The 26,903-nt window shown below is 40.6% G+C and overlaps 1 protein-coding gene across 25 annotated transcripts in view; it reads right to left on the bottom strand.

The window, feature by feature from the left end:
- Nucleotides 1-26,903, bottom strand: part of nrxn3a (neurexin 3a) — a 266,234-nt gene that overhangs the window by 130,038 nt on the left and 109,293 nt on the right. For 11 of the 25 annotated variants that reach the window (XM_031579973.2, XM_031579975.2, XM_031579978.2 and 8 more), the window contains 8 exons: nt 26,818-26,844; nt 21,363-21,482; nt 19,659-20,040; nt 19,188-19,378; nt 18,871-19,044; nt 16,518-16,532; nt 15,363-15,389; nt 13,210-13,329 (listed from right to left, as the gene is read on the bottom strand). In XM_031579973.2, coding sequence (XP_031435833.1) covers nt 13,210-13,329; nt 15,363-15,389; nt 16,518-16,532; nt 18,871-19,044; nt 19,188-19,378; nt 19,659-20,040; nt 21,363-21,482; nt 26,818-26,844 — 1,056 coding nt within the window. The remainder of the gene's footprint in view (nt 1-13,209; nt 13,330-15,362; nt 15,390-16,517; nt 16,533-18,870; nt 19,045-19,187; nt 19,379-19,658; nt 20,041-21,362; nt 21,483-26,817; nt 26,845-26,903) is intronic. The other 14 variants (XM_031579983.2, XM_031579979.2, XM_031579981.2 and 11 more) reach the window with 5 other exon arrangements.

Genomic DNA, 26,903 nt, shown 5'->3' on the forward strand with positions numbered 1-26,903 from the left:
TCCCTCGCAGGGGGCCAGCTGTCGGCTTGCCACCATCACCACCATGGCACGGGCTTCTCTGCAGGGAATAACTGCTCATTTGCTCACGGAAATGAGACAAAAACGAGAGAATGAATGAAAGAACAAACAGCAGAACAATGAAAGAATTACAGAGCAGAGCGAAATGTACCTGCCATCCCCACTGATCCTCTGCAGGCTTCAGAGGCAGTGGGCTGTGGCTCGACCGAAGGCTGAGAAAAACGGTGCCTTGTGTGTATGGGTGTACTTGCAGGATACTGATACTAAGCATCTCAGTAACTTAGTATAAATGGAGTTTGGACAAACAACTCCAATTGAAAAATTGGAACAGGGTGACCGTCAAGAATTTTAGATGAAATGCCTTTAATGAGCCTATACCTCTGAACAGTGTTGAAGACAGAACAGGACTTCATCGCAACGGACCTATAATACTGTTTACCCTCTCTCAGAACAAACAGAGCTGCTACCAAACCCTGCAAAGTCACTCTCTGGAACAACACAGACAAAGATTAGCTGTCACAATGATCTGTAAACCCTTGGAGACTAACACAATTGACCTCTGAACTGCCCTGGCCAGCAAATAAGTGTACTTAGGTTAACGCACTCAAACATGCTGACGCTGGCTGACCACAGAAGAAGAGGGAGAGGAGGCGGAGGGCACCGGTCAGCGTGAGGTCTTTTTCATCCGGGAGGCAAGCCAAGCTCCGCCATGCAAACTTCTATTCCCCTGCTACCTCTCCAGGGGAGGCTCTGATATGATTTGTTTGAAATGTAGCATGGGTCCAAGGACATTTTCTCTGATTCATTATTTAAAAATAAATGATGTAATATGAATAACATTACAAAATCTATCAGCAGAAGGTTTTGTGTCGTAGATTGCTTTTGAGAAGCAGGATGAGACAAATACAGACACTCAAGATAGATGAATAGTTATATAGACAGAACAGTTATATAGACTGTTAGGGATCTATTCAATCCATCAGTGTAAAGCCATCTCCACCCAGCGCATTCCTGGCGGTGTCCCCCGCGCATTCACTCAGCCTGTCTTTTGTGATCCTGAGTCCACAGCCAAGGTGAGCATTGTCCCAGCCCCCAAATGTCACTGATCCATCCCTGTGCCTCGCTGTCTCACCTTTCATATCACATTACATTTATCAGCAGAAAAAGCATGAAAGAGACGGTACGTCACGTCACAGCACAGCGCTGGAAAACTCCTTTTAACAACTGAAGAGGTTTTTTTTAAACCCTGGGAGACGAGGACAAGGAGAAGAAAGGAAGGAAGGAAGCCGAAAAAGAGAAAGTGTGAGCTTCAAAGTGATCACCTTTCACCACCACAGGAGGGAACTATGAACATAGAAAACTTATGAACGCTCCCAGGCCCACAGCCAGGGGCCTGATACTGTCTAGGAATCTTGGGGAATTATTTTCTGTTCTAGAATGTGAGTCGTGATCTATTGGTCACCTCTGGAGAGGAGTCAAACAAAACAAAAATCATTGTTTGGGTTTCTAACAAATTATGGGAAGCCTCCTCTAAGGGCTGCATGTAGCATAAAGAGTGATCTTAGCTAAGGGACATGCAACGTGCTTTGACACATTAGTTTGTTTCTCTCCCCCTCTCTCTTCTCCCTCCCTCCCTCTGTCGCTCTGTCTCTCAAAGGAACACTCACTGTCCAAGAGAGATGATGAGATGAGATGATAGCCCTGAAATGACTCCAGTATCATTTCCCTTTTGGGGTGATTTTTTTTGGAGGGGTGGGTGTGGGCTGGGCTTGGGGAATTGTGGACCATTTTGAGGAGATATTAGCAAACATGACAGCCATCTAATCACAATAAATAACTTACAAAGTTAACAGAATGGAGCTTTCATTTTCCATCTAAATTATTCATTGCACATAATGCTGATTGAAAACTCCTGCTTTCATCTTAACCTGTTCCCTCCCCCTGAAAGAGAACCTGAAAGACTGAAACAAGAAGGGTTCTGTGAGCTGCTACCCAAAAGCCAGACTGACAGCCTGGATGTCAAACCTTTAAATACACATTGACAAATACTGCACTTATAGCTTGGCAGAGAATAAAAAAAGGTTTAAGAATTTACGGGAATATTTTGAGCTGTACACCGAGAAAGAACAACAGCTGTTTTGGTTATTCACAGCAATGCTCTATGATTTATGAGGCCTTGAAAGCCACTGTTTAGTATGTGGAAAAGGAAGTCTTGCCATCTACTCTACTACTTTACACACTCACTTTGTCTCTTTCTTCCTCTCCTAGTCTACACTATTTTTGCTGTGGGATGCTGCTGTAGTTTCTCCACCTGATCTACTTGTAGAAACCCTCGGCCTACACCTACCCACCCCCACCACATTGCCATACACTTAGCCATACAATAAGGTTTCTTCCTGATTAACAGGGAGTTTCTCCTTGCCCCTGTCGCCATTGTGCTTGCTCTAAGGGGGTTCAGGCCCTGGGCTCTGTAAAGCGCCTTGAAACTATTTTAATTGTTCTAGCGCTATATAAATACAATTGAATCAAATAGAAAAAAAAAGATAAACAGAAACCAATCAAGCCACGACCAAAACTTAAAAAGGCATCCAACATTAGCACACACAGTATAAGTGTTTATTTACAGTGGCGTGAGCGAGCATCTCAGTGATGTGTCGAAGTAGTTCATTATGGACACTGGAGATGGGTGCTGCTGACACGAGTGGGCAGGGGGTCATGCCCTTCTTGTTGCGGAGGAGCTAAAGGGTTCGGCATCTTTATAATTAGCCGCACCAGCTGCCCCGTTACTGGCTGATCTCAGCGGAGTACCGCGGCGGCTAAGCTAATTATGGCAGACTCATTAGCGGACGCTGGCACTGCGGCGGCTGACCGTTTAACTGCCCATCACGCCTTTACTCTCACAGACACACAGTTATTCAGAGACAGATGGCTAGTGATCCTTTTTATCCTGTAATTGCAAAAGTATAATGTCTAAATGGACGAAAGTGTAGGTATGAAAGATATCTGTGACATGCCCCTTGATTTTTTTCACACACTTGATAACTTGATAGTTACTTGAAAATAAATGCTTCATATCTAATGAATTGCTAAAAGAAATGTAGCATGCACAGTATTCATGTGAGACAAAGGTGGTGGCATACTTATAATCCAGCAGTTATAACGTTGGTAATTTATTGGACAGAGTAGATATATAAAATACCAACAAAATATATGATATAAAGCATAAATCTGTGGTATTTTTTAGTATGTCCCGCACAGCCATTTGCAGCTCTACAACCTTGTCAATACAGCCAGCTCTGGACTTAATTAAACAGACCTTCAGCTGACTAATTTCAGCATTGACTGTTATAGTATCGATACTAAGTAGCTGAGCTGTTTTGCTACATTAACTGCGTAATTGAAAAGCTCTTAGCACACTGGATGAGTTTGATATGAGAGGCAGTAGGACGGCTGCGGGAAAACCCACAGCTGTAACTCAAACACAATAAAACATTGATACTGTCAAAAAGCCTATTTTCCATGATGTTTAAAAAGCAGTTTTATTTATATCCACAAAGATGGAGTATTGTAAAAAAAAAAAATAAGTGGGAGATCAAAAAAATCTGTGAGTTATTCCAATGTTATGAATTGATAAGTACCCCTATAAAATAAATTAGTTTTAAAATACCAGTAATATTTATACTTTCAGGAATTCATGTATTTTAAAGCAATCATCTGGCTTTTTTTTGTTATGCTTGGGATGAAATATCATATAAAAGGTACTGTATATCTCCCACTATCTTTAAAGGATGAGATACAAAGACAAAACATACACACACCTCACTATCTGCAGTTCTGCAAATCAATCTAACACTCTTAGTGCCCGACCTCACACGATTTCTACTGGAGGAGTGAGAGAAAGGAGAGGTGAACAACCCACACATTAAAAAAAGAGAAAATACTACAGACGTACATCTGACTTCTTCCTCTGATGAGTTTCACAAAGTGATAACCCCCCCCCAACCCCCCCACCTTTAGAATGAGTTAAGGCTTTCATGGGAGAGAATGTAGGCCAGAGGAATGAGTGGCCTTGTGGTTCTTTTCAATTCTTTGGCATTCAGCAGAACATAGAAATGTTGGTTTTTCTTTTCTTTTCTTTTGCATGGAAAAACGCATACCCCTATCTGTCTCACACACTCACACACACACACACACGCATGCACGCACCACGCATCCATACCTTCACACACACACACACACACACACACACACACACACACACACACACACACACACACACACACACACACCTCTGGCTACACATGCTCTTTGATATTATTAGGACATGATCATTAGGAGCTCATGAAGACAAATTGGCTTTTTCATTTTGATTAACAGAAATGCAGATGACTAAAGAGCTGCCAGACCTGTGCAATGCATGTGTTCCCCCTGTCATTTCATACAGCACAGGACTCTTACCCTGCTGAGGGCACCACTGTGTCCCTGTTTCATCTGAATTACAGCCAAACCTCATCATCTCCCCACATCTTCAAAATAAGTAAGTTCAAACGATACCACCAACTCTAAACAATGCATGAGACCTGGGATGCACCCTCTATAAAGCATCCTACTCACCACACACACACACACACACAGATACACACACCACACAAATACATACACACATCAGGCACATGCGATATAACGGTCCCTCAGCTCAATCCGTCTTAATTATATCAGTGTCTCAGTTCTAGTGGTGGAAAGGACAGCGTGCACAAGAATGAGCCACGCGCTGACCTGGGCGGCAGAGAGGAAGAGGAAGAGGAAGAGGAGAGCTCGGCATTCCGCCACACGCGCAGCACTGTTCTGTGCTGCGCTGCTGTCTGCGACAGCTCTGATTGATAGCCCCCATTCGTCTGTAATTAAAGCCTTCCGCCAGCCTGCCTGTCTGTCCAGGAACAATTTTCACCGTCATCACAACGCCGCAACTCTCAGGCCAAAGGTATTAGAGGGAAGAAAAATACAAATGCAAAAAACAGACACACATTCCCATACACACACGTGCACACATTTACACACACACAAACACACACAGGGAGAGAGAGAGTGACAGACAGTCATACACACACTTACACACATCTACACACACACACAAACACACACTGGGAGAGAGAGAGACACACACACACACACACACACACACACACACATACACACAGGGAGAAAGAGAAAGAGACAGACACACACACACACACACACACACACACACACACACACACACACACACACACACACACACACACACAAACACACCACAGCCACAAAAATAAACAACAAACAAATAACTGTTTCAACAAATCAGCCCTTTGTTGTATTATTCTGATAAGGACTGAAACAACACTTTTGTTCTACCGAGACACTTTTGTTTTGTTAATGATAGTTAGTAGAAATGAGGACAAAACACCAAAGGCATTTTGCTTTCCATTTCAAACAGCCAACATCATTCTGCAAAAAAAAAGCACTGGTCAACAGCTTCATGCAGAAAGGCGAAAGCAACAGACATGAATGTTGAATGATGAAACACGTTCGGAGCGATGAGAGACGCCTGACGAAAGGTGCAGGCAACTAATTGTGTGGATCTAGTCAGACTGCCTTTGATTCAGAGGCACACAGCTCTAATTGTGGCTCAGCGGAGAGGTGTGGTGAAAGACGACAGTGAGTGAGAGTAGAAGACGGAGAGAGTGAAATGGAGGAGAAGTCATTCCGAGAAGACTTTAAGTGACAAAGAGGGATCAAAGGCAGCGGGCTGTCACTAACTCAGTTAATTTTGGATTGCAAAGAAAAGCCACTGAGTGTGTGTGTGTGTGTGTGTGTGTGTGTGTGTGTGTGTGTGTGTGTGTGTGTGTGTGTGTGTGTGTGTGTGTGTGTGTGTGTGTGTGTGCATGGTTGGGGACGCTTGACCTTTCTCATGAAGGATTTGAAGACATTGAAACATTTATTGATGACAGACAAAAATAGCTTTTTTATGCTCTTTACTTTGTTTATGTTACTGTGACAGTACGTTAAAACATATGTTGAATAGTCTGTCTGCTTGTTCATCAACAGTTCTTTGTGTTGCCCAGAACTAGATCGGAATAGATGGTGAGTTGAAAGAAAATAAGCAGTGGTAACAGTGCTTTTATCAAGAATGTATGGTGGACGCTATAGGAGCCCTGGCCTATTTCTATTAGCTCTGTGGTTTGAGGGGAAACAGTCATCACTTCTACGCCCTCAGTTCACTCAGGGACAGCTTTATAATACTAATAAAAGAAAACAAATCCTTGTACCATTTCTATTAGCTTAAAAGGTCATAAATGATCCAAAGAGTGAATCAATACAATGATTCACTGAGATCCCTTTTAAAAGGACATCTAATAGCACCACATATTATGGGTTGAGAGGGGGAAAAAACATTCCATTACAAAAGTTTCTTCCATTTTCAAAAGAGAACAAGAAAACTGGTCATGACAGGTGTGTGCTACTACACTGAACTAGACAGTCAACAAGATGATTACAATTGATCGGGTATCGTTTAAACCAGGGGAGGTAAAGATATCGATCTATAATGTTTATGTGTTGGAACATCCCATAATTTGCTTTTGCCTGGAAACGCATGGTGATGGATGGGTCTAGACAAGGAGCTCAGAGGTAAAGCAAAACATTTTCCCCACTTCAAGGTCACCTTGCTACAACAAAAACACAGCTTTTTTTACTGCCCTATATTTTCTTTATGGGGCCAATTCAGTGAAGGCCTGCACAGAAAATCACTTTTAATGACCTTACTGGCAAACACATTTTTCAGTTGAAAGCAAATGGCTGCCGCTCCTCCGGAGTCCATGAAATGAGAGACTCCAACCACTTTACCTGGTAAATAAAAGCATCCATGACGAAGAATAATGTATGCTAAGAAACCATAGGCTCCATCAGACAAGGCTAGCTTTTTTTTTATGTCTATGAAGGTCTGGTACAAACATCAAGTTCATCTGCTCGAGCCGATGTGATTTCACACAGGCAAGACTTGTGCACATCTGAAGTGCATGCTCAGAAAACATTCAGAGACAAGAAAACAAACAAAAGAGAGAGAGTGAGGGAGAGAGAGAGAGAGTGAGGGAAAGAGTGAGCGAGTGCATTAACTCAAACCGAATACGCCACAGTTGACAAAAAAGAGGCCACTTGGTCGATTGAATGAAATGAAAGACGTTAAGCTCCAGGCCAATCGATCCGACCATATTTTTTTCAGACAGCTTCTTCAACACACGCTACATCTCAGAGTATTAGTGCTCCTCCCCTCCTCCAAGTCTCTCTTCCACAGTCCCACCCCTTCATAAATAGTCAAATCAAATAATAAAGTGCTTCCAATTCAATTTGGGGTCCAGGGAGGGACACCCCCCAACTAATCATGAATACTACGACCAGTTGTATTTCCTCTCCGGGCTCAATTCCATTTCCAGACAGAGTAGGGTACGGTACAGAGAGGTGTGTGTGTTTGTGTTTTTCTCACTCTCTTTGTGTGTGTATACAGAATGTGTGTGTGTGTGTGTGTGTGTGTGTGTGTGTGTGTGTGTGTGGGTGTGTGTATGTGTGGGTGTGTGTGGGTGTGTGTGTGTGTGTGTGTGTGTGTGTGGGTGTGTATGTTTGTGTGTGTGTGGCGGGCAAGTGCATGATGGGTTAGGTTGGGTTGGGTTGGGGTGGGGGGTATTCTCCACATACCCATCAGACGAGGTAATTTCCTGTGTGCCACAGCTCTTTATCTGCTGTCAGCGGCCATCGTAAGTGGTGGGCACCTGGGTGACAAATATGAACCCAGGAAAGTGATTCATCTGCACAGCTCCGCTGGTCTTCCATCAAGCCAGGTCCATTTCCCTCAGAGCCAGGGACGCAAACACTGACTGCCCTCGCTCCCTCTACAGACTCTCACCCAAAACTGATTTAATGGTAAAGTTTTCACTGTGAAATCCATGACTGTACTAGTTGGGTGGTATATGAACAAATTAACCCGTTTTAATATTGAGCGGGAATGGATTGTTTGCCTTTATTTTGTCAGATGTGAATTCATTGCTTATAAATATGTAAATTTGGGTTTGATAAATCAACGGAAGTGTTTCCTAACAAACCTTTCAAAGATCAGGAGAGGTACTTCATCAGCTGTAATGTATTTTGCATATGTCTTATAAATCAACAGCAGCTCTGTATTCGTATTTCACTTTCAGTGCCAAAATAGTCAACTCCCTACCTGGAATTAGTTAATTACCAGATACAAAAACATACATTTCATGAATATACATATATATGGAGAAAATATTCACAGATACATCTCTGATGCCAATATTCAAGGACTAAATCAGAGGCAGCTAATTTAGCATAAACTAGTATTCACTGTAGATGTATACACTAGCATTAACTATAGATGCATACACTAGCATTAACTAAAGATGCATAAACTAGCAATAACTAAAGATGTGGGATCCCATAGGCCAGAGCTGCACCTAAAATGCATGTATGTTAGTGTGGCAGACCCTATGATATCTCCATTCATATCTTCATACTTTCTGAATAGAGAGCACATGCAGAAGCCAATACTCCCAATGGTGTGGGTGGAATCAAAAGAGGACAGTGAAAATTCACCCCTGTTCATAAATGGGACTGCATATTTTCGAGAGTATCGCCTGATTTCTAATGGCAAGGTTTGTGTGGCAGAGAGAAATGAAGGTGGTAACAGTACATTAGATACAGACAGGCTGAAGGAGCCCTCTTGCTCTATCGTTCTACCTCTCTCTCCTGTTGCCACGGTAATTAATGGTTGTGCAAGGGCGAGCTTCTCTTCTTTGAAATGGAGGGAATATCAGCAGTGTTATGTGTGTGTGTGTGTGTGAGTGAGTGAGAGAGGGACAGAGCTAGAGTGAGGTGGGAGAAGGAAGAGTATAATGAAGGAAAGGTGTTGAGCCACCATCCACTCTCTTTCCCCACAATCAGACTCAACAGAGAACAGACAGACATTCAGTTCAGGCAAGTTAAAGATGGAGATGGGGCTTAATGCACAGATATCCTGGATTCTGCCTTGTATTCATTAATTAATGAATACAATAATTATTTGGATAATAAGTTTAACTGGAAATAAATCACTACCCATGGTATCATTTGAATATATATTTGACATTGACCTCAGCAGCAAATACAATGAGGTATAAATAAGAGAAACCTTAGATAGAATCTGTGAGTACCGCATACAGGATGATTCAGTCATATCTCTCATGAACACCTTTTGGTCTCAATCTGCTTGGTTGGGCTAGGGGTTTGGGTATGTCCCACATGAGGCAGAAAAGGATTCAGTGGAGGAGAGGTACACTTTTCCAGCGCAATCAAAAGGTCTGGCTAAAGGAAATTGTTGTCATCTTCACCAGGAAGAGCTCATCAGAGTATGAGGCAGGACAGTCAGTCCAAAAGATAGCTGGTAGAGCTGGTTCACTCTCGCTGGACCTCTCCCTCTCTCTCTCTCTCTCTCTCTCTCTCTCTCTCTCTCTGTCTGTCTCTTACAAGGGTAAAAAGGGTATAAATAGTACAATATTACAAGTTCTGTGTTTGCTCGTTAGACCAGTGTGCTTTTTCCCCTGAGTGCCCCATTGAGACTAAGAAACCTTTTCTTCCAGCCTTGTGCTTATTTATCGATTCCTCTGATGTACACATATTCATTTGCAGCAACATCATTTAACAGGCAATGGAACCACTTGCAACTAATTACCTATTAGTACAGCTCTGTCTGTGCCAAAGTCAGAGACTTGCAAGCTTTGCAGCGACCATGAAGACTGATGCGTCTCAAACTTCTAAAACAGTAGTAGATTACATGCCTGAAGAGCTGTGTGTGTGTGTGTGTGTGTGTGTGAATGTTTTTGTGTGTGTGAGTGGGGGGGGGGTCTGTGTCTGTGTGTGTTTGGGTGTGTGCATGTTTTTGTGTGTGTGTGTGTGTGGCCAAGGTGTGCATGTGGCACTAATTAAGAAAACTAAAAGGGATTCAGTGCAATGACGAATGGCTTTAAACATGTTACATGGTTGTACACTTGGTGGATTCCTTGTCCACAAATATTAAACTGTGTTACTCCGTGGATAAATTGCACATTTACAATGGAAACCATTACATTTTGAAAATCTGGACACATAACAGCACAGATTTAGACTCATATTGTGCTCAATGATGCATTCAAAACAAATAGCAAATGGTGCAGCCATACATTTGTTTCTGGGAAACTGTAAATGGGCAATATTTAAGTGTCATACAGGGAGAGAAAAGCCTCAATCAAGAGTGATAAGTGCTTTTAAAGTGCAACCTAAATACAACCTGGTCATTTCTGTTAGTGCTTAGAGGTAATTTTAACCTGTGCTTAAAATGATAACCTACGAAGCCCAATAAAATCAAGAAAAAAACAGCTTGTGTCTACATCAAAATCAATCCTTGGCTGATGGGAACAATATGTATTATTTCTACCTCCTGAATGGTAATCAGTGGTATATACCGGTGCAGAAAAAAATAGCAAACCATTAATCAAAATCAGTACCTGATGAAACAAGTGGCACAGGAAAAAGCTATTGTTCTGTGTACCAATACTCTTTTTTGTTGCCAAACTCATGGAACATCAACATACTGCCACCTAGTGGTCAGCCACATGGACAAGGCAGCCACAGCAACGTTAACTGCACCATGTCAAGAAGAGTTGAGATGGAGGAGAAAGCATGCAGGGAGGTCTACTTCAAAAATGTGCTAGTGTCTATGTCATCTCTCCTCGTGGTAGGAGGCAGCAGTGGGCCTATCAGAGTCATAGGGATCAATCTTGACTAATGAACAACAAGGACAATGAATGGGCTCCATCAAGCACATTCACGTTACCCCATACATACTGTACATACTGCAGAAGAGAGGGTAGGGTGATATTTATGGTGATATTTTATCTATTTCTTTATTCATCTCACTGCCTGGCTATTCCTATATCTACTCTCGATCTGTCCCTTTTCTACGCGTCTTTCTCTCCTCACTTTCTCTTTGCCCCTGTCACTCTATCTCTCAATTTCTTTTTGCCCCCACCCCCCCTCTCTCTCTTTCTATCCTCCTCTCACCCTCTTTGTGTCTCTCTTGTGGGGAATTGTATCACTTCACAAGATCTCTCCATGATTCAATCAGGTCTGTCTGACGTGCATTTCATTCAGTCCTTCCAGACTGGGGGGGGGGGGGCACAGGTAGCAGGCAATGGATAGCAATCTTACGCATTGCATACCTGAATCACTGGAAGGTCAACTTGGCTGCCTCTGAAATGGTCAGGAGTCACACAGCAATTGCACAGAATTCTCTCCCTGCCTTCTGAATTGATTTTAAACAACGGTTTTCATCCACAGATACACAGGCCTTGGCTTAGAATCACGTCTAAGCAAAAATAGCAGGCAACAAAGGCATCTGTTTAGCAATGGGGCATATTAATAAGGTAGCATTAAAGCTCCCTTAGGATAGTAAAAACAAGAAGCTTAAAGACCAAAAAACTTCTGCATGGCCAACTCTTTCTGGACCAAGGCCTGTGCTGTGTGTCACTCTAATTGCATCACCAGAGAAAATAGGGTATTACCAAAGGTGTTTTTCAATGAGAAAACAGAGTGTTGGCCTTCTGATGTCTTTGGGACTGACTCATTTGTCATACAAAGCAGTGGTGGTGTTCATATCTATCATTTTCAAATCTGACCTCAGGCTTTCGCGGATGTGGATGTGTGATAAGTTATTAAGTTGGTTCTGAGAAAGAGGACTTGGACATCAAAGAACTGTCATGACCTCTTCTTCTCTGGCTTCTTTCATGTTCTGATGAGGCCATTATCGATTAAAAAGTCAATGAAAATCGTTTTCTTTCATAAAGTGTTCAAGTTATCCATTCTTGTGGCAAGGTTTCACTTTAACTTTAACTTCACGTTAACTTTTTCTCAGATGCACTTGTCATTTGAATAGAATGTGGAATACATCCTTTGAATCCTTCCTATTACTGTTTGTACCACTTTCAGTAGTCTTATATACACGGTCATACACCCAGAATTAATTTTTCATTCATTGGATCACAACACCAAAGAGAAAAGAAAGAAACAGCGGTTACCTCATTGATGTCTTCAGTTGAGTCTTCAGTAAATAAAACTTTTACTTCTACAGTCATACCTTTACTAACTCTATATTATGCTTTCTTACGCCTTACCCAACAGGTACTTACCCTGAAATTAGCGGGCTGTAACTTAAAGTGTTTTTGTAACTTAATTTTGTGTTTATGTGTGTGCTATATGATTGTCTATATATGTGGCCTACATGTGACAATGGGTGTGTGTGTAATGTATATATGTGTGTTTGTATATGTCTGTGAGTGTGTGCATGAGTGTGTGTGTGTGTGTGTGTGTGTGTGTGTGTGTCTATGCATGTTTGTGTATGTGTGTTCGTGTGTGCACATGTGTGTGTGTGTGTCTCTATAAATGTGTGTATACGTGTTCGCTAGTGTGTGCACGTGTGTTTGCACGTGTGTGTGTCTGTGTGTGAGTGTGTGTCTCTATGTACAGTATGTGTTTATATGTGTGTGTTAGTGTGTGCCCGAGAGAATTCTCTGGAAATATCTTTATCAGATATCTGTCTGACAAATGAAAGAATTTCCCCAGTGTCATGTTTTATGTATTGCAAAGATTTGTTTTGATGAAGTCCGTTTCAACATTTTACACTGAAAGCCAATTCATTTCATTTCTTTTTTGAGGATAAGAGTGCATTTTATGTGTGCATTTCCGAGTACTTGGACTTTGTTATGAAGTATGATTTGCTGCTTTTAATATGAGCCATCCATTTATCAAAACAAGGTTAAGTCAGACCATTACCATACAGCATAATTAGGCTGGGAAACAGCATGTCAACATATAGGTGCACCCCAGGATAACTACCGCATGATTCTGCAGTTTTTATTGACCATCTTATTCCCTTTCAGTTCAGTGTTAAAGAACTGAGCTAGCACTGTGCACATCTGACTGGGAGTTGGATTCTGATGCTGGGTGGAAAAAAAAAACTTAGGCAGACGTGTGCCAGCTGAAGATAAATGCCCTGAAATACCCAGGCATCACGTGATGCTGCAGTCTGGCTATGTATGAAGGCACCGAGAAAGACGGTGGTCAGATACTCACGGTCATTGCAGTTTGTGCCAGTGTAGGACGTCATGGAGCAGTCGCAGGTGTAGTTCTCCCACTGCTGGATGCAGATGCCCATGTTGGCGCAGGAGTCCTCCTGGCACGTGGTGCTGGGGCCTATGGTGGCAAAGCAAAGGGGATGAGCCACCAGGATGCAGGCGCCAGCGAGCTGTTAGGTGTCATGCAGGGGATGGGCACGTCAGTGCCGCCATGCAGCCTGGTTAGTAGAGCTACCAAACCAAACGACACTCTAGGAGGATTATGAGACAAACCCAAGCACAGCATTCCCTCTTAATAGGTTTTAGTAGGTACAGTGGTCACACACAAATAAAGAAAGGAAGAGTCAGACAACTTCAACACGGCTTGCGATGGTTAGACTGTCAATTCAAAAAGGAACACAACAAATAGACACAGTTTTTTTTTTCTTCCAAAATACTCAAAACCACAGGTCATATATATTTAAATGAGGGGACACTACACTTAGCAGGAACCAACACGAGGCAGAGAAACAACATTTTATAGCAAGAGGTGTACATATGGTTAAATATGTACAGTTGTTATAAAAGTTATGTACACTGGCCGTTCATACCAGTTGTCGCCATAATGTTCACCACCTTTTCCAAACACACTTTGGGCCATATTTCGAGAACAGTAATGTAGCATTAACATGATAATATAGCCTGTGTATATCATAATATTCCTCAAGTTAAAGTGGACTGTTAGCTAGCTCGCTAGCACACTCGCATTCAACATGCTAATTTCCAAGAATCCCGTACGGAATGAAAGTGAATGAAAATGCACTAACCAGCTAGGCTGACATAAACTTTAGGAATATTTGGATATACCTGGGCTGTATCAACACGCCAGCACTGCGTTACCAAGCTCAAATTAGTGCCCTACATGTTTTAAACACTCGACTATGATTAGAGGGAATGCAGCAAGTACTGTACAGGGCAAAAGCATTTTGGGAGTGAAGGGGAAAAGAAATGAATTCCCTTCAAATATTCAAACAACCATGTGAAAGAAGATAACTGCAGCTAAACAGTGTTTAAATGCAATTTTCTTGTGCAAGGAATTAGTGAGAAAGAATACATAAACTAGGTTAACATAAAATAAATAAACAAACCCCTGGGCCAAAAGTGCGTTTGCTGTGTAATGCTTACTGTGTTAACAGATTAACTATGAATGATAAAATGATTCACTTCATGATGTTGCACATAAAACCAATTTTACATCTAAGACTCCTGAAAGCAGGTGAGACACACTTTACCATGACCCTTTTGAAAGCAGTGGATAAAGAGTCTGTGGTCAAGCCTTAATTACAACGGCTGTTTTTCAGAGTCAAACGAAATACACCACAGCGCAAGATTAGCCTCATGACGAGCACAAACTGGGTAGGTTGGCGCTTGTAGAAACAAACTTACCTTGGCACAAGGTATGGCCATTTTGCTTTTAATGTAGAAGCACTCCCTACATTTCGATTAAACTCCCTGTCAGTCCATCTGCATCTTAAATCGAATTCACGCCACTGTCCTTTTAATTAGCGTGTTAATCATATTCCCCAATCAGCCTGCCCTCATTCGGGAAGAGAGCATCTGGGGCCTGACCTGCGCCGAGCTACTTAATGGTTTTCTTCGCGCTCCGCCGGTACAGCTGGTAGCAGCCGTGCTCAGCTCAACGTCATTAGCATAAAACAAGAACAAAATGAGATAGTGTGTGTGTGTGTGTGTGTGTGTGTGTGTGTGTGTTGGGAGGGGGGTGCAGGGGGAAGTTGGAGTGGTGTAATTATACAGGTCAGATAATATTTTATTTATGCATGTTCGCTGCTGCAATCATTGCTTTTCAGGTCTCACACACTTGCAGCTGCTGTGCTTTTAGGATGGCGTAGGTGATCCTTTGTGCTAAATTTCAAGAGAAGTGAACCATTTTATACCAAGACATTGTTTGACAGAACCATTTTGGGACCCGGTTGGGGACCGGTATGGGACCCGATTGAGACCGGTTTGGCCCCCTGGACTGTTTCATGTCTGTCTTGTTTGTTTGTTTGTTTGCTTGTTTGTTTGTTTTGTACAATATAAATCGCTGACATTGCACAAGACATTACACAGAGCAACTTTCAGCCGAGCTCAGAATGGAACTGATCCTTCTACCTTGTAGGTCTGCTTTGGTGAAACCAACTTTGTTAGCAAAAGAACAGAAAAGCGAAAACAATACAAACGGTTAGTAAGGTGGTCAATGATTCGGGTTAATAAAGCGACTGCTTTACTAACAGACATGCGCTACCATTCTTAGGAAGGGCTTGAGCTTTAGAGCACTTTACATGAGTAGTAAAGGAATAACACCGATGACTTTAAACGACATGGGTCTGAGACAAAAGAGGTTATACTCTCAGCAGATAGCTGAAATACTGGGTGAGTCTATCTGATCTGGTGGGAGTATAACCAAACTGCCTCATCACTGCATGATAGTAACATAAATTCAGCATTAAACAAAAATCTAGAAAAAAAACTGCATGATTAAATGATTCTAAGGTATATTTATAACCACTCTATGAAATATTCTGTGCATAGAATATTTAACCTACAGTACGTCTGAATAAAGAATACGGTAATGTGCGTATGTAAATATGTGTCTTAGAAGCAGCCTACTTCACAGAAAAGTAACATAAGAATTGCAAAGGAGAGAATGTTAAACATTTCATTGAATTTCATAATAAATATCATACATAGTAATTTAATAGTGTCATGATATAATTGCCGTTGTTATTGTCATTTGACACAATCATATGATGATGTTATAATGAATAGGACTGTGACAATCGATACACGTGTCAGTGTTAGTTGGAGACATAGAAAAATGAGACACTGAACGAAGCACAGATCTGTTGCTACTTGTCTGTGGGAGCTCAAGAGATTTAAACTTGTGCAGCTACACTATGTCATACTGCTGCCTCGAATAACAAAACGACTGCCTTGACTGAAAATGACCTTTCTAAATTCAATCAAAAGATGCCAGAGAATTTATAAATGAATAAGCTTTCTATTAAATTATTTCTAAAGGTGGTGCATTCGTGTGTGTGTGTGTGTGTGTGTTTCTCTCTTTACACCTTCCTAAGTAGTGGTGTATCATTGCCATCTAGCGAATGCAGAATTCCATTACATCTTTCTCTGCATGCTTCTGGCCCACTGGGAGTCAGAACCAAACCATGTGCACAGACGCACGTCCTTGTCATGCATTATTATTATATATCATTTCCTTTTATCATTACTTTATTTATTTTGTAACACATGTATAAGCCTACTCACGTTCACTGGTGGATGCTGTGAGGAAGAGATGGGAGGGGGGAAAGAAAGACACGTCTGGAAGACAAGTCGAGACAGCAGGCCAAAGCAAAAAAAAAAAAGCTCTGTGTATTGCATGCATGGCAGTACAGTGCATTTCCATTTCCAGCAGTAGGGCTGGACTGTTCTAAGTCACTGATATCAAGTGCAAAGAAACTGCAGTAGCAGCAGCCCAATTCCAATTCAAATATCCATCATGCACGAGCCAAACATGTTCACCTCCGTGGAGATTACCTGTGGATTACTGATACGCACCTATTCCAGAACAAAACCCTTTTGGTCCACTGTCCTCTAATTAAGTCACTATTATTATTTAGTAAATCCTATTTAGGAAATAAACACCATAACTCACTAAATATCATACCTCAATGTTTGCTCTAAAGAATTCCCATGAATGAATCTCAATAGCTGCAACAACCACTTGATATATGCCGACTGTGACATTATCTGAAATTGGATGCATACTAAGCATCATATGTTGTGTATAATTACGTACTGAAAAATTCTATCTAACTCTAACTTTGAGCTTTGGACTGAAACAAAATACAACATTAATGCATGAATATAGACACACACACACACACACAGACACACACTCATACACACACGCACACACACACACACACACACACACTGCTACATAAAATGCATACAGCACTTTGAGTACATTAAACTATGAAACATGAAGATGATACAACTAAAAAGACCACAAAAAAACAAAAAGACCAAACAGACATAATTTACAGACTTTTATTCTGAAAAAGAATACATCAATGGATATTTCACATTGCATGGGCTATGGGGGGCTTTTATTCCGCCTCCCATATGACTACATAAATCAGCATGATATGAGTGAGGAAGACTTTGATGAGCTGTTTTTTTATTAAGTGATGAGTTTAAAGATCATGTACAGCATACAATGATTGAGTATGTCCATGACAGAATTAAAAAATAATAATAATAATAATAATAAAATTAATTAAACAGAGCAACAACAAAACAATGCAAAAGTTAGACAATGACAGGCATGCTAAACTATGAATTTACAAGAATAAAAGAAAGTACAGAAAATGGTTGCAAAAAAATGAGGAAAACATAAAAACGAAGCAGATAACGTGCACATATTCACTATATGCAAAATATGATCTCTATGCCCATTTCACAAAATAAATAATTTTACATAAAGTTGGAGCTATTTTTGCAGTCTAGAGTATGCAGGGTTGTATGTCGATAAGAGTATGATACACATTGTAAAGGGTAGCTGTATCCATTTTGCCCTAATAGTATGAATGTCACAATCCTGAAACATTTGGCATTTTTAGTCTGAATTGACAACACACTTGGATAACAGTATTCTGTTATCTACAATAACAGGACATCCCAGCCATTCCTGATTAGGAAAGCCTAGGTATGATATACAGTGACTGTATATTCATAGAGGGCCTATGACATGTGAGTTATAGAATTTCCAAACTGACCAATTAACAGTTCAAATTTGTCTTGTACTAACTGTATATAACTATATATATATTTGCTACTTAGATCCGTTCAAAGAGAGAATGGCTAAGTACAAAAAAGCATTTCCAAAGTAAGGACTAGTCTTCTAACTCTACTCTTTTGAATGCATACCGGTATTCGTATGCATTTCTTCCCATTATAAGAATAGAATCACCTTTCATTAATACTGAAATACTCATGGGAGAAGGTGAAAGGTTATTTAAAATCTGGACATGAAACGAGCCTGAGTAAGACCTTAGGCATTAAAATCTATGGACTTCCATATTGAATGAGGTTTTCTGTCCTCTATCATTCATTTTAGTTGTTAAGAGGTAAAGGGGGAAACGATAAGTGAAGATTCATACTTAGATTATTGATTATTAGTGTTGGAAATAACGTGATTCCTATCAAAAGTGAAATCATTTCTGACCACCAATTTCTACTACTACAGTTTGTATTTGTTGGTTTTGCTCTGTAATAACTCATACAGTACTTATAAAATACAAACAATCATGTTTAACCTAATCCATTGCGTATCCCTACGTCACTACTCTGAAAAGATATTAGAAAAACAAAATACATATGTGCATGGGCTTGGCTGATGATGTCATCATTGTGCGACCAATGTGGCCTATAAGATGATCAGTCAGCCAGATAGGGTATGCCTATGAGATGGCCATGTTGGTGAGGGAGGCGGCAAGCAGAGTTAGTAAGACAGACGGATGGGGTTGCGTGAGTGGGATGGAGCTGCTGCTGGTGCTACTGTTGGAGTTCATGAGGAAGAAAGGGCTCCTTGAACTAGAGTTAGAGGAGGGGGTACCTTCGCATCCGCGCTCGATCTGCCCACTGCGGAACAGCGCGTCGTTAATCAGGTCGGGGAGCCGCCCGTTCAGGTCCACTGATGCCAGACAGCCTTTGAAGCCGTCCCGAGAGGCCACCAGCTTGGGCAGGCTGCTGTACATGCCGGGCCCCAGGCCAGCGATAAAGAGGTCACCTACATGGATGAGGCCAAACAGGAGGACAACAGTGTGAGGCAAGTCAGACATGAAATGACCAGGGTTCATCGGGACACTTCAGCGGGCCTGCAGGGGGAAATAGGGGTTTGTCAGCGAATTTTGATTTTGATTGGACGCCCACCTTTCAGGTCCAGGTTTTTGGCACCGTTGACTGCTTGACTCACGGCCTTGGCATCGACCTTCAGAGTGTGGATATTGTTGTTGTCACGGGTGATGACCACGTTGTGCCACTGGTTGTCGTGGAGGACCCTGTCACTGTTGCCCTTGATGACATTGGGGCCATTTCCAAGGTCAAACACATAATGGACGTACCTACGGAACAGAGAACATAGCACAGATGACACAACAATAACAGATCACATTTAGTTGAGTTCATGGATGATGTGGTGTGAAAGCTTGCTTCCTGCTATAAGGATGGAAACACAACAGTCCACTACCCCAACAAACCAATCACCCAAGCAAACAGGGAAAACAGAGATAAGACAGATCAGTGGCCTGTCTAACAGCAATAAAAACCACCCACTGTAACCGCGGTTACGTGTACACTGACAGTGCAGATTAATGCTGTCACAAAGTTTCCCGACCAGCTCACCCTTTCACCAACTCCACTGCTATGAAGTCATTGCCGTCTCCACTGTTGAAGAGGATGAAGCCGTCGGGCGAGGTGGTTTTGAACTGGAAGAAGAGGTGCATGGAGGCGTAGGCCTGCAGGGTGGGCAGGCTCAGGTAGCTGGTCTTGGTCTTGAAGGTCACAGGGTCGGCGATGATGGATCGCATGCCGAAGCGGGCGTTGAGCTCGCAGAAGTCGATGTCGCCATTCTTGCACAGGTCAATGTAGAGCAGGCCATTGAACTTGAGGCTCTGCAGGTGCCCGATGAAGCTGGACGGGATGATGGAGACAAAGCGCCGCTCTGTCATCACGCCCGTCTCAATGTTGTGGAACTCCAGGCGCGTGTGGTCGCCCGCCATCTGACCTGTAAGCCCAGGGACAAGGTAAACAACAAACGACAGCTAAACAACGACAACAACTGCTGCCACGGCACATGCACCTAATCATAATAGTGCATACGATGAACAATCAACATATTAAGCTGTTATAAGTTCCTGCTCCTAGGGATAACTATGGAGAAACCAAAGACTTCTTGAAATGTTGAGGTGGCTCCTCTCCCACTGAACCCTGGCAGTATCTGGAGATATGCTTCTTGATTCTGGTACTGATCTAGCTTTAACCTGACACAGGGACATAAGCCACGTTAGCGTCATGTTAATATTGCTAATGATGACCAATCCTATTAATCTTTGCTAAACTAAGTAAAAAGGAAAAACATTGAAGCCAGACTACATGGCTCTTTTGTCAGCTACCTCAGTAATGTGCAGGTTTGGGGAGTAACTAGTTACATGTAAACACAGTTACATAATTAAATTACAAAATAAAAACACTGAGTTACTGAGAAAAAATATGTAATTCATTTACAGTTACAAATCCAAATGTTGGTGATTACAAAGGGGTCACATCCAAATATATTCTTTTTGGTAAAGCCTATTTGTAGAATATAACATTCATGCTGTTGCTTTGCATCTTTTCACAATCTAGACAGACTCCATTCATTTGGCTTTATTCTTTATTTTATTTGTCTTATTTTTCTTTTATTTGGGCTGAATTTGTTCGAATTTGCACCGCCTCTTGTCTGCCCATCAAAAAGTCATCAAATGTAATAAGTTACATTATTTTGATGAAGTCAAGTCACATATTCAATCATTCTGTACCAGATCTGTCCCTGATTGAGTCCATAAGTGTTCCAGTTAATTGCTATCTGGGATTTTTCCAGAAAGCAACATTATGTCAACATCAGCCTGTTTAAAATTTTCCATCTCTCCTGATGCTTACGCAACCATCCTGCCTCTGGCACCATAAATCGGGTAAATTGTACATGACCTCATATTCTTTTCCATTATGTCTTTTCATTGCTAGTAAGAGGTATATCATCGACCATTTTATTAGGTTATGTAACAAGAGCACACGGAAAAAGCGAAAATACAATTTAAAGCACAAACACATTAAATCACATTACTTCACAGACTATGCAATAAAGAAAAATAAATGACATAACATGATCAAGAAACTCATCTGGGAGATATTTCATAACAAGTCAAATATGTTTAAAAAGCATGTACAGCATATGGAGAGGTCAGATCACTTTTGCAAATAAGCTCACAATATTAAAATCTCAGTCTGCCCTTTTAAACGCTGACAAGCACTTCAACTTTGTTCAGGTTCAAGACCAAGAGCAAGTACCTTCGGCTACGTCATCGTCAACCCAGAGCTTGTAGCTTTTACCCCTCCGGATCACGCGTACTGTATGCCACTCATTGTCATTGAGCTTTTGGCCGGCAAACAGGGTCTCTGGTCCCTTGCCTGAGGATGACGGGTCAGCACAAAGTTAATGCAAGTCTGTTCTGGGCCAATCAAACCTTTGCTTTCAAATGCTTGAAAAATGACTTAGCAAATATGAGGGGTGCCAAATAGAATTACCTCAAGACTTGCATGAGCTATAAAAAAGCCTGTACCAAATGAGGTATTTATAAACTTTCACCATGAGTTCACAGTGAACTGCTCAGGCCCTTATTTATGGTTTCTTATGTGTCAATTTAAGAAAGCAAAGGTTTGATTCAGTTGAACTCAGTAACTTTTCATTACCACTAACACAATTATTCCTCCCTCTATAAGAAGCGTATAGTGTCCTTTGGACCACTGCTACAGTATGCCCTAGCATGACTGTCTAATCAACCAAGGCTTTTACTCATAATAAGGTCTTGTTATACCATTCAATGTTCAGCTAAATGAAGTAAATGGAAATAGAACTTATTGATTTTTTGAAACATTGTCATAAATCACCATTATTAGCATCGTAAAATGTTTAAAAATTAAGTATAGGGTATTAGGGTACACTGTATTATTAGAAAAGGGGATAAGGAGCCTAGGCAAACATAGGAAATCCTTTTTTAGTTCGGCAACAATTCATCAGGACAGTGTTCAAAAGGGTAGGCATCGCACAGTCCTACCAGCCAGTAGCCTATTCCCCAGTGCTAATAAATCCCTATGTTCCTTCAGAATGGCGATCCCTGCCAGAAACCAGAATTCATGGATTCAGCTCATCAGAAAGAGGATTACTCTCAAGGACGAAACCATTTTTATGAACAGGGAGACCAGCTGGATCAAACACCTGACACAGAGAGCAGATAATGTTCTCAGAGGTTCCTAATTGGATACCATTGCTCTGTGACCTTGCGGTAAGAATGATTTAAAAGAGTTCAGGAACTAATTTAGTGGTCAGCTTTCATCTTTGGGCCCTCAGGTAAGTATAGACCAAGCCAACAGCTGCATTAACAACAGAACCAGCACACCTGCTGTGGGAAACCTTTCGAAACCCCCGAAACCATTCACCTCGAAGAGAGAATCTGAGATACTAAACAGGATTTGGATTTCCTTACAGTCACAGTTCTGGCCAAACTCTAGTTTCTCCTTTTGCCTACAACTAGCAAGTGAATTAGCAAATGACCGATTTGCCTTGCACATCTGGACTCAAAACATGAAAAACAAAACACACGACATGTGTTTATCTCTCCTTAAAATGATGATAAAAATTTACTGTCAAAAATGTATTTGAAGATGTTATAAAAATGTGTTATCTACAAAAACATACCTTAAAAACCTGTAAAAACCTGCATAATCTTTCTTTAAACTGGCATAACAGTGTTATCTCTCAACAAACGATTATCAGTCATTGTCTAAATGTCTGTGTGCCTGAAGATTCTAGACCTTTATAAAAAAATATTTTGAAATCATAATTTGGTAAGATAAAGGACAAGTTAGTGCAATACCGACATCAATACAAGAACACAAGGGGTTAGAAGGCTTACCTTTCAGAGAGAAAAGAAAACAACACAGGAGTTAGTCTAGCATTTCAATATGCACAAACAGTTAAAATGTTTATATGTACAAATGTACATATTTGTATTCACATTTTACTGGTGTCATTCAAATATAATTTAGATGAATGATCATTGAAGGTATGCAAGACCTATTCATGAGTAAAAGTAGCTTTGATTACTCATAATATTTTGACAGGTTGGGGAATCAATTATATCATTCTCAGACAACTATCTATCTGTGGAAAGGGATTTGTTATCAAACAGAGACCAGTCATTTCACATGGATCACACAGGTTATTTCTATGCTGGTGCATCAATATAATAACATACAGAATACTACATTATAAACCTTATATGGATGCATTTATGTTGTTTTACTGAATACCCATCACTAATTATGTTAATTATGTTTAATTAACCTTACATTGCACCATTATACATTTCTTCAAACAAAGTCTACTTCATACTGTACCGTGCCTTGATTACTACATGAGCTCTGGGCAAACAAATCTCTGAGGAAGAAATTCTTTGTAGTTCAAACATGATTACAGGACAAAGCTGTCTTGGATTGAAATTTACAGTATCCCCAAATTCATTTATGCAGACTTTATGTATTATGGTGACTTTATAATCTGATTTAAAAAAAAAAACATTTTACCTGCTGATCGTGTTTAAGACAGATCACTTCTAAGGCTTATCATTTTCAGTTTTGAGAATTTCTCTCAGAGTACTTAAGTGAAACCTACGAATACCAGATGCCTAAGCACCAGTAGGCTCCTGGCCAGAACCTGGGAACGAATGGCAGTGGTATTATACTGGTATTATACAGAAAGCTGGCAAGTGATCTGTTTACAAACAAATTTACATTCAAATTGTGTTCTGAATCCTGACACAGCATCATTCAATGTATGAACTCCGGTCCACCCAGACCCTATGGCTATCTGTCTCTAAGCTTGGTTCCACTTGTAAATATAAATACCATATATATACAATATGTATATGTAACATTATATATATATAATACCATAAATGAGCTTCTGAGTATTTAGGAAGGTATTTACATGAAATTGCCAGATAGGATGATGGAGAGACACCTTAATTTGCTTGATTTCCTTAAAGTTGTCTTAATGTACAGTGCCACTGTGGATATAACCGCAGATGAAAATGTAATAGACATCGCCAGTTGTCACTCAGTCATATATATATACAGTATGTCATCACATGTGAAGAACTGTGGTTGAGATTTGCCAGGAATATGACCATGGGAAGATTTGACCACATGTTCCTTTTCTGTGACATTGCTGCAAAGCTGTCAAAGGGTGCCCTCTTGTGGTGTAGTCATGAAAGGACATAGTCTGTAGTTAAGACTCTGTCTGGATATCTAAGAGGTGCATTTCCTGAAAGTGTTGTTAAGCAAATGGTATCATTAAAATAAGAGACATTTATTCTTGACACACCCTCTCTGTTAGTTTTCATGAACGCATATTGCATTGGCTGATGCATGAAATGAGCTAACAAACAATTGTTTACTACATCTACCATCAGAGTGCATCAGTGCGATGCCTTGTGGCTAGCTAACAGGTAGTGTAAGAAAGCTCTGTGTGGATCCTTCATCATATCAGGCTAGATGATTATTATGTCTATTTTAAAACTGAGATGAATGATGACTGTAAGCAAGCTTTTCCAAGAGTTCCATTTCACTATCTTAGATGTGAGGTCTGTACAATATGGTATGGGGACTGTGTAAAGAATTAAACATTTTTGACAGATTCTGTACATATCAGATACTAAATGTATGTTTCACTGTTCTGCAACACATTCAGTCTTTAAGAAGAAATGTAGATATAATTCGCTTTGTTGGCAGAAGAAATTCCAAACAAAACTAGAGATGCATATCTGAAAGAAAATGCGAATTGTGATTGCTCAACAGCAACCTTGCCCAGCAAATAACAGATTATACATCCCTAACACTGATCATCATAATTATATCATCTTGAGCATACAGCAGGATTAATGATTGATGAAACAGTATTCATCAAATGAGTTGATAGTCATAATTTATGAAATAAGATACATAATTTACCCAGATCAAGGCAAAAAATGTATCATCTATCCGCTTATTAAGTTCAAAGTCTAAAGTGTTAAAAGACTAAAGTGTTACAAAATTCTACCCATCCTCCATGCTTTAACTGTAAAGAATGTCAGTGATACTAAGATTACTTTGAAATCCTACTGGGATTCATTTTAACTGGGGATGATTGAGGGCATGTGACCATAATAATCGCATTTTTACCTGATTCGACAAATGGGAAAACTTCATTATTATGTGGTGTGTTATAAAGAAATACTTTTTGTGTTTGTTTAGATTGATGATTTATGATGATGATGATGATTTATGTATTATGTAAAATATCATCTTTGTTCATGTCCAGATTATTAAAAATAAAGAACGTAATCTTAAACATAGTTTGTCAAATTCAATCTAGGACACGAGGAAGCTCCCCATACATGCCCATGTTATCTCGGTTGAAATGTTAGGTGTAAGCTGTACACATTAACGCCCTATGATATTAGTGGCTAAGTTATGTGGCTAAGTGCCCCATTAGCTATTGGCTGGAGCTAGTTATGTGGCTAGTTCTCGTAGATGTTAAGTTGCCTTGGCTGCGTACATATAGTCATACCCCCTAATAGTATTCGTGCGGACCCCTTGTCATTTTGAATTAACATGAGCTGAAATTTACATGAGCTGAAAATAATGGCGTAGTTTAAATGGTTCTGAAAAATCTCTGACAACCAGCCAGATGTAAACGAAACGATGACATTGGTTACTAGTTTGCCAGCTATGCCAGCTACCATCGGCTGAAATATAGACTATTATTAATGGTGTGGTTTGGTTGAAATGGTTCAAGAAAATGTCTGAAAACCAGCCAGATTTGTAAACCTAATGCTGACTTTGGTTATTAGTTTGCCAGCTATGCCGCCTACCATCGGCCTACAAAAGCATCTCAAAAGCGCTGGGAGCAGAAGCGCCACCAAAAAAGAGGGTGGAATAAAAAAGAAGAAGAAAATAAAACTTAGGAAGAGCAATAGTGTGACTGAGCAATCACACTACTCACCTAAACATGGTGTTCATAGATAAATAAGAGCTGCAAGAGATTAATGGATAGAATGAACTCTATTCCATTTCCAGTAGAATTCCAGAAAAACATTCCCAGCTTTTTCCATAATAGGAATGTACAATCAAATTGAAAGATCATCAAGAGAACTCAACACTGAGAATGATAAGCCTGTATTACCTGTCTCCAACAAAACTAATGAACTCCAAAAATGCCTTCCTTTATGTCTTTGTTTTGTGTTTTATGTCTTTGTTTTGTATGAATAATTTGTTCTGTTTGCCTGAAGGATCTGTGCGTAAACAGAAGGAGTGTGACAGAGACACTAAAACACTGTTTGTCTGCATGAATAAGTTCCTTGATAAGACTGGCTTATTAAAACTCTATCGCAAAAGAGCCTGCAGTGCATTACGTGTCATTCTAGAGTTATTTATGAATCTGTGTGCAACAGTTTTGAAGTCAAGTCATGTATCACTGAGTGACTGCAGACTGAATATGTTGTGGCTGTTGGAGTGGGAGAAAGATTATCAAGTCACCATGATTCATCTTTTTGGAGTTGCTTATCTGACTGTGATCTTCTGACCCTGTCATGAAACCTGGGAGCGGACACTGATCAGTGGGGGAGAAATAGCAGGCTTTCAAAGACATTCACATCAGCAGGGCAACAATTGTCAAGAGCAAAATGAAACTTGAGTGGAGACTTACTGGAGTTACAGTTTATCCTGATACAGTCTAGATGGGGGAGAATAAATGACAGATGAAATTGCATCCTTCAAGGTTACAGCTGCAGA

This window comes from Clupea harengus, chromosome 14, assembly GCF_900700415.2.
Source record: "Clupea harengus chromosome 14, Ch_v2.0.2, whole genome shotgun sequence".
Classification (NCBI taxonomy): domain Eukaryota; kingdom Metazoa; phylum Chordata; class Actinopteri; order Clupeiformes; family Clupeidae; genus Clupea; species Clupea harengus.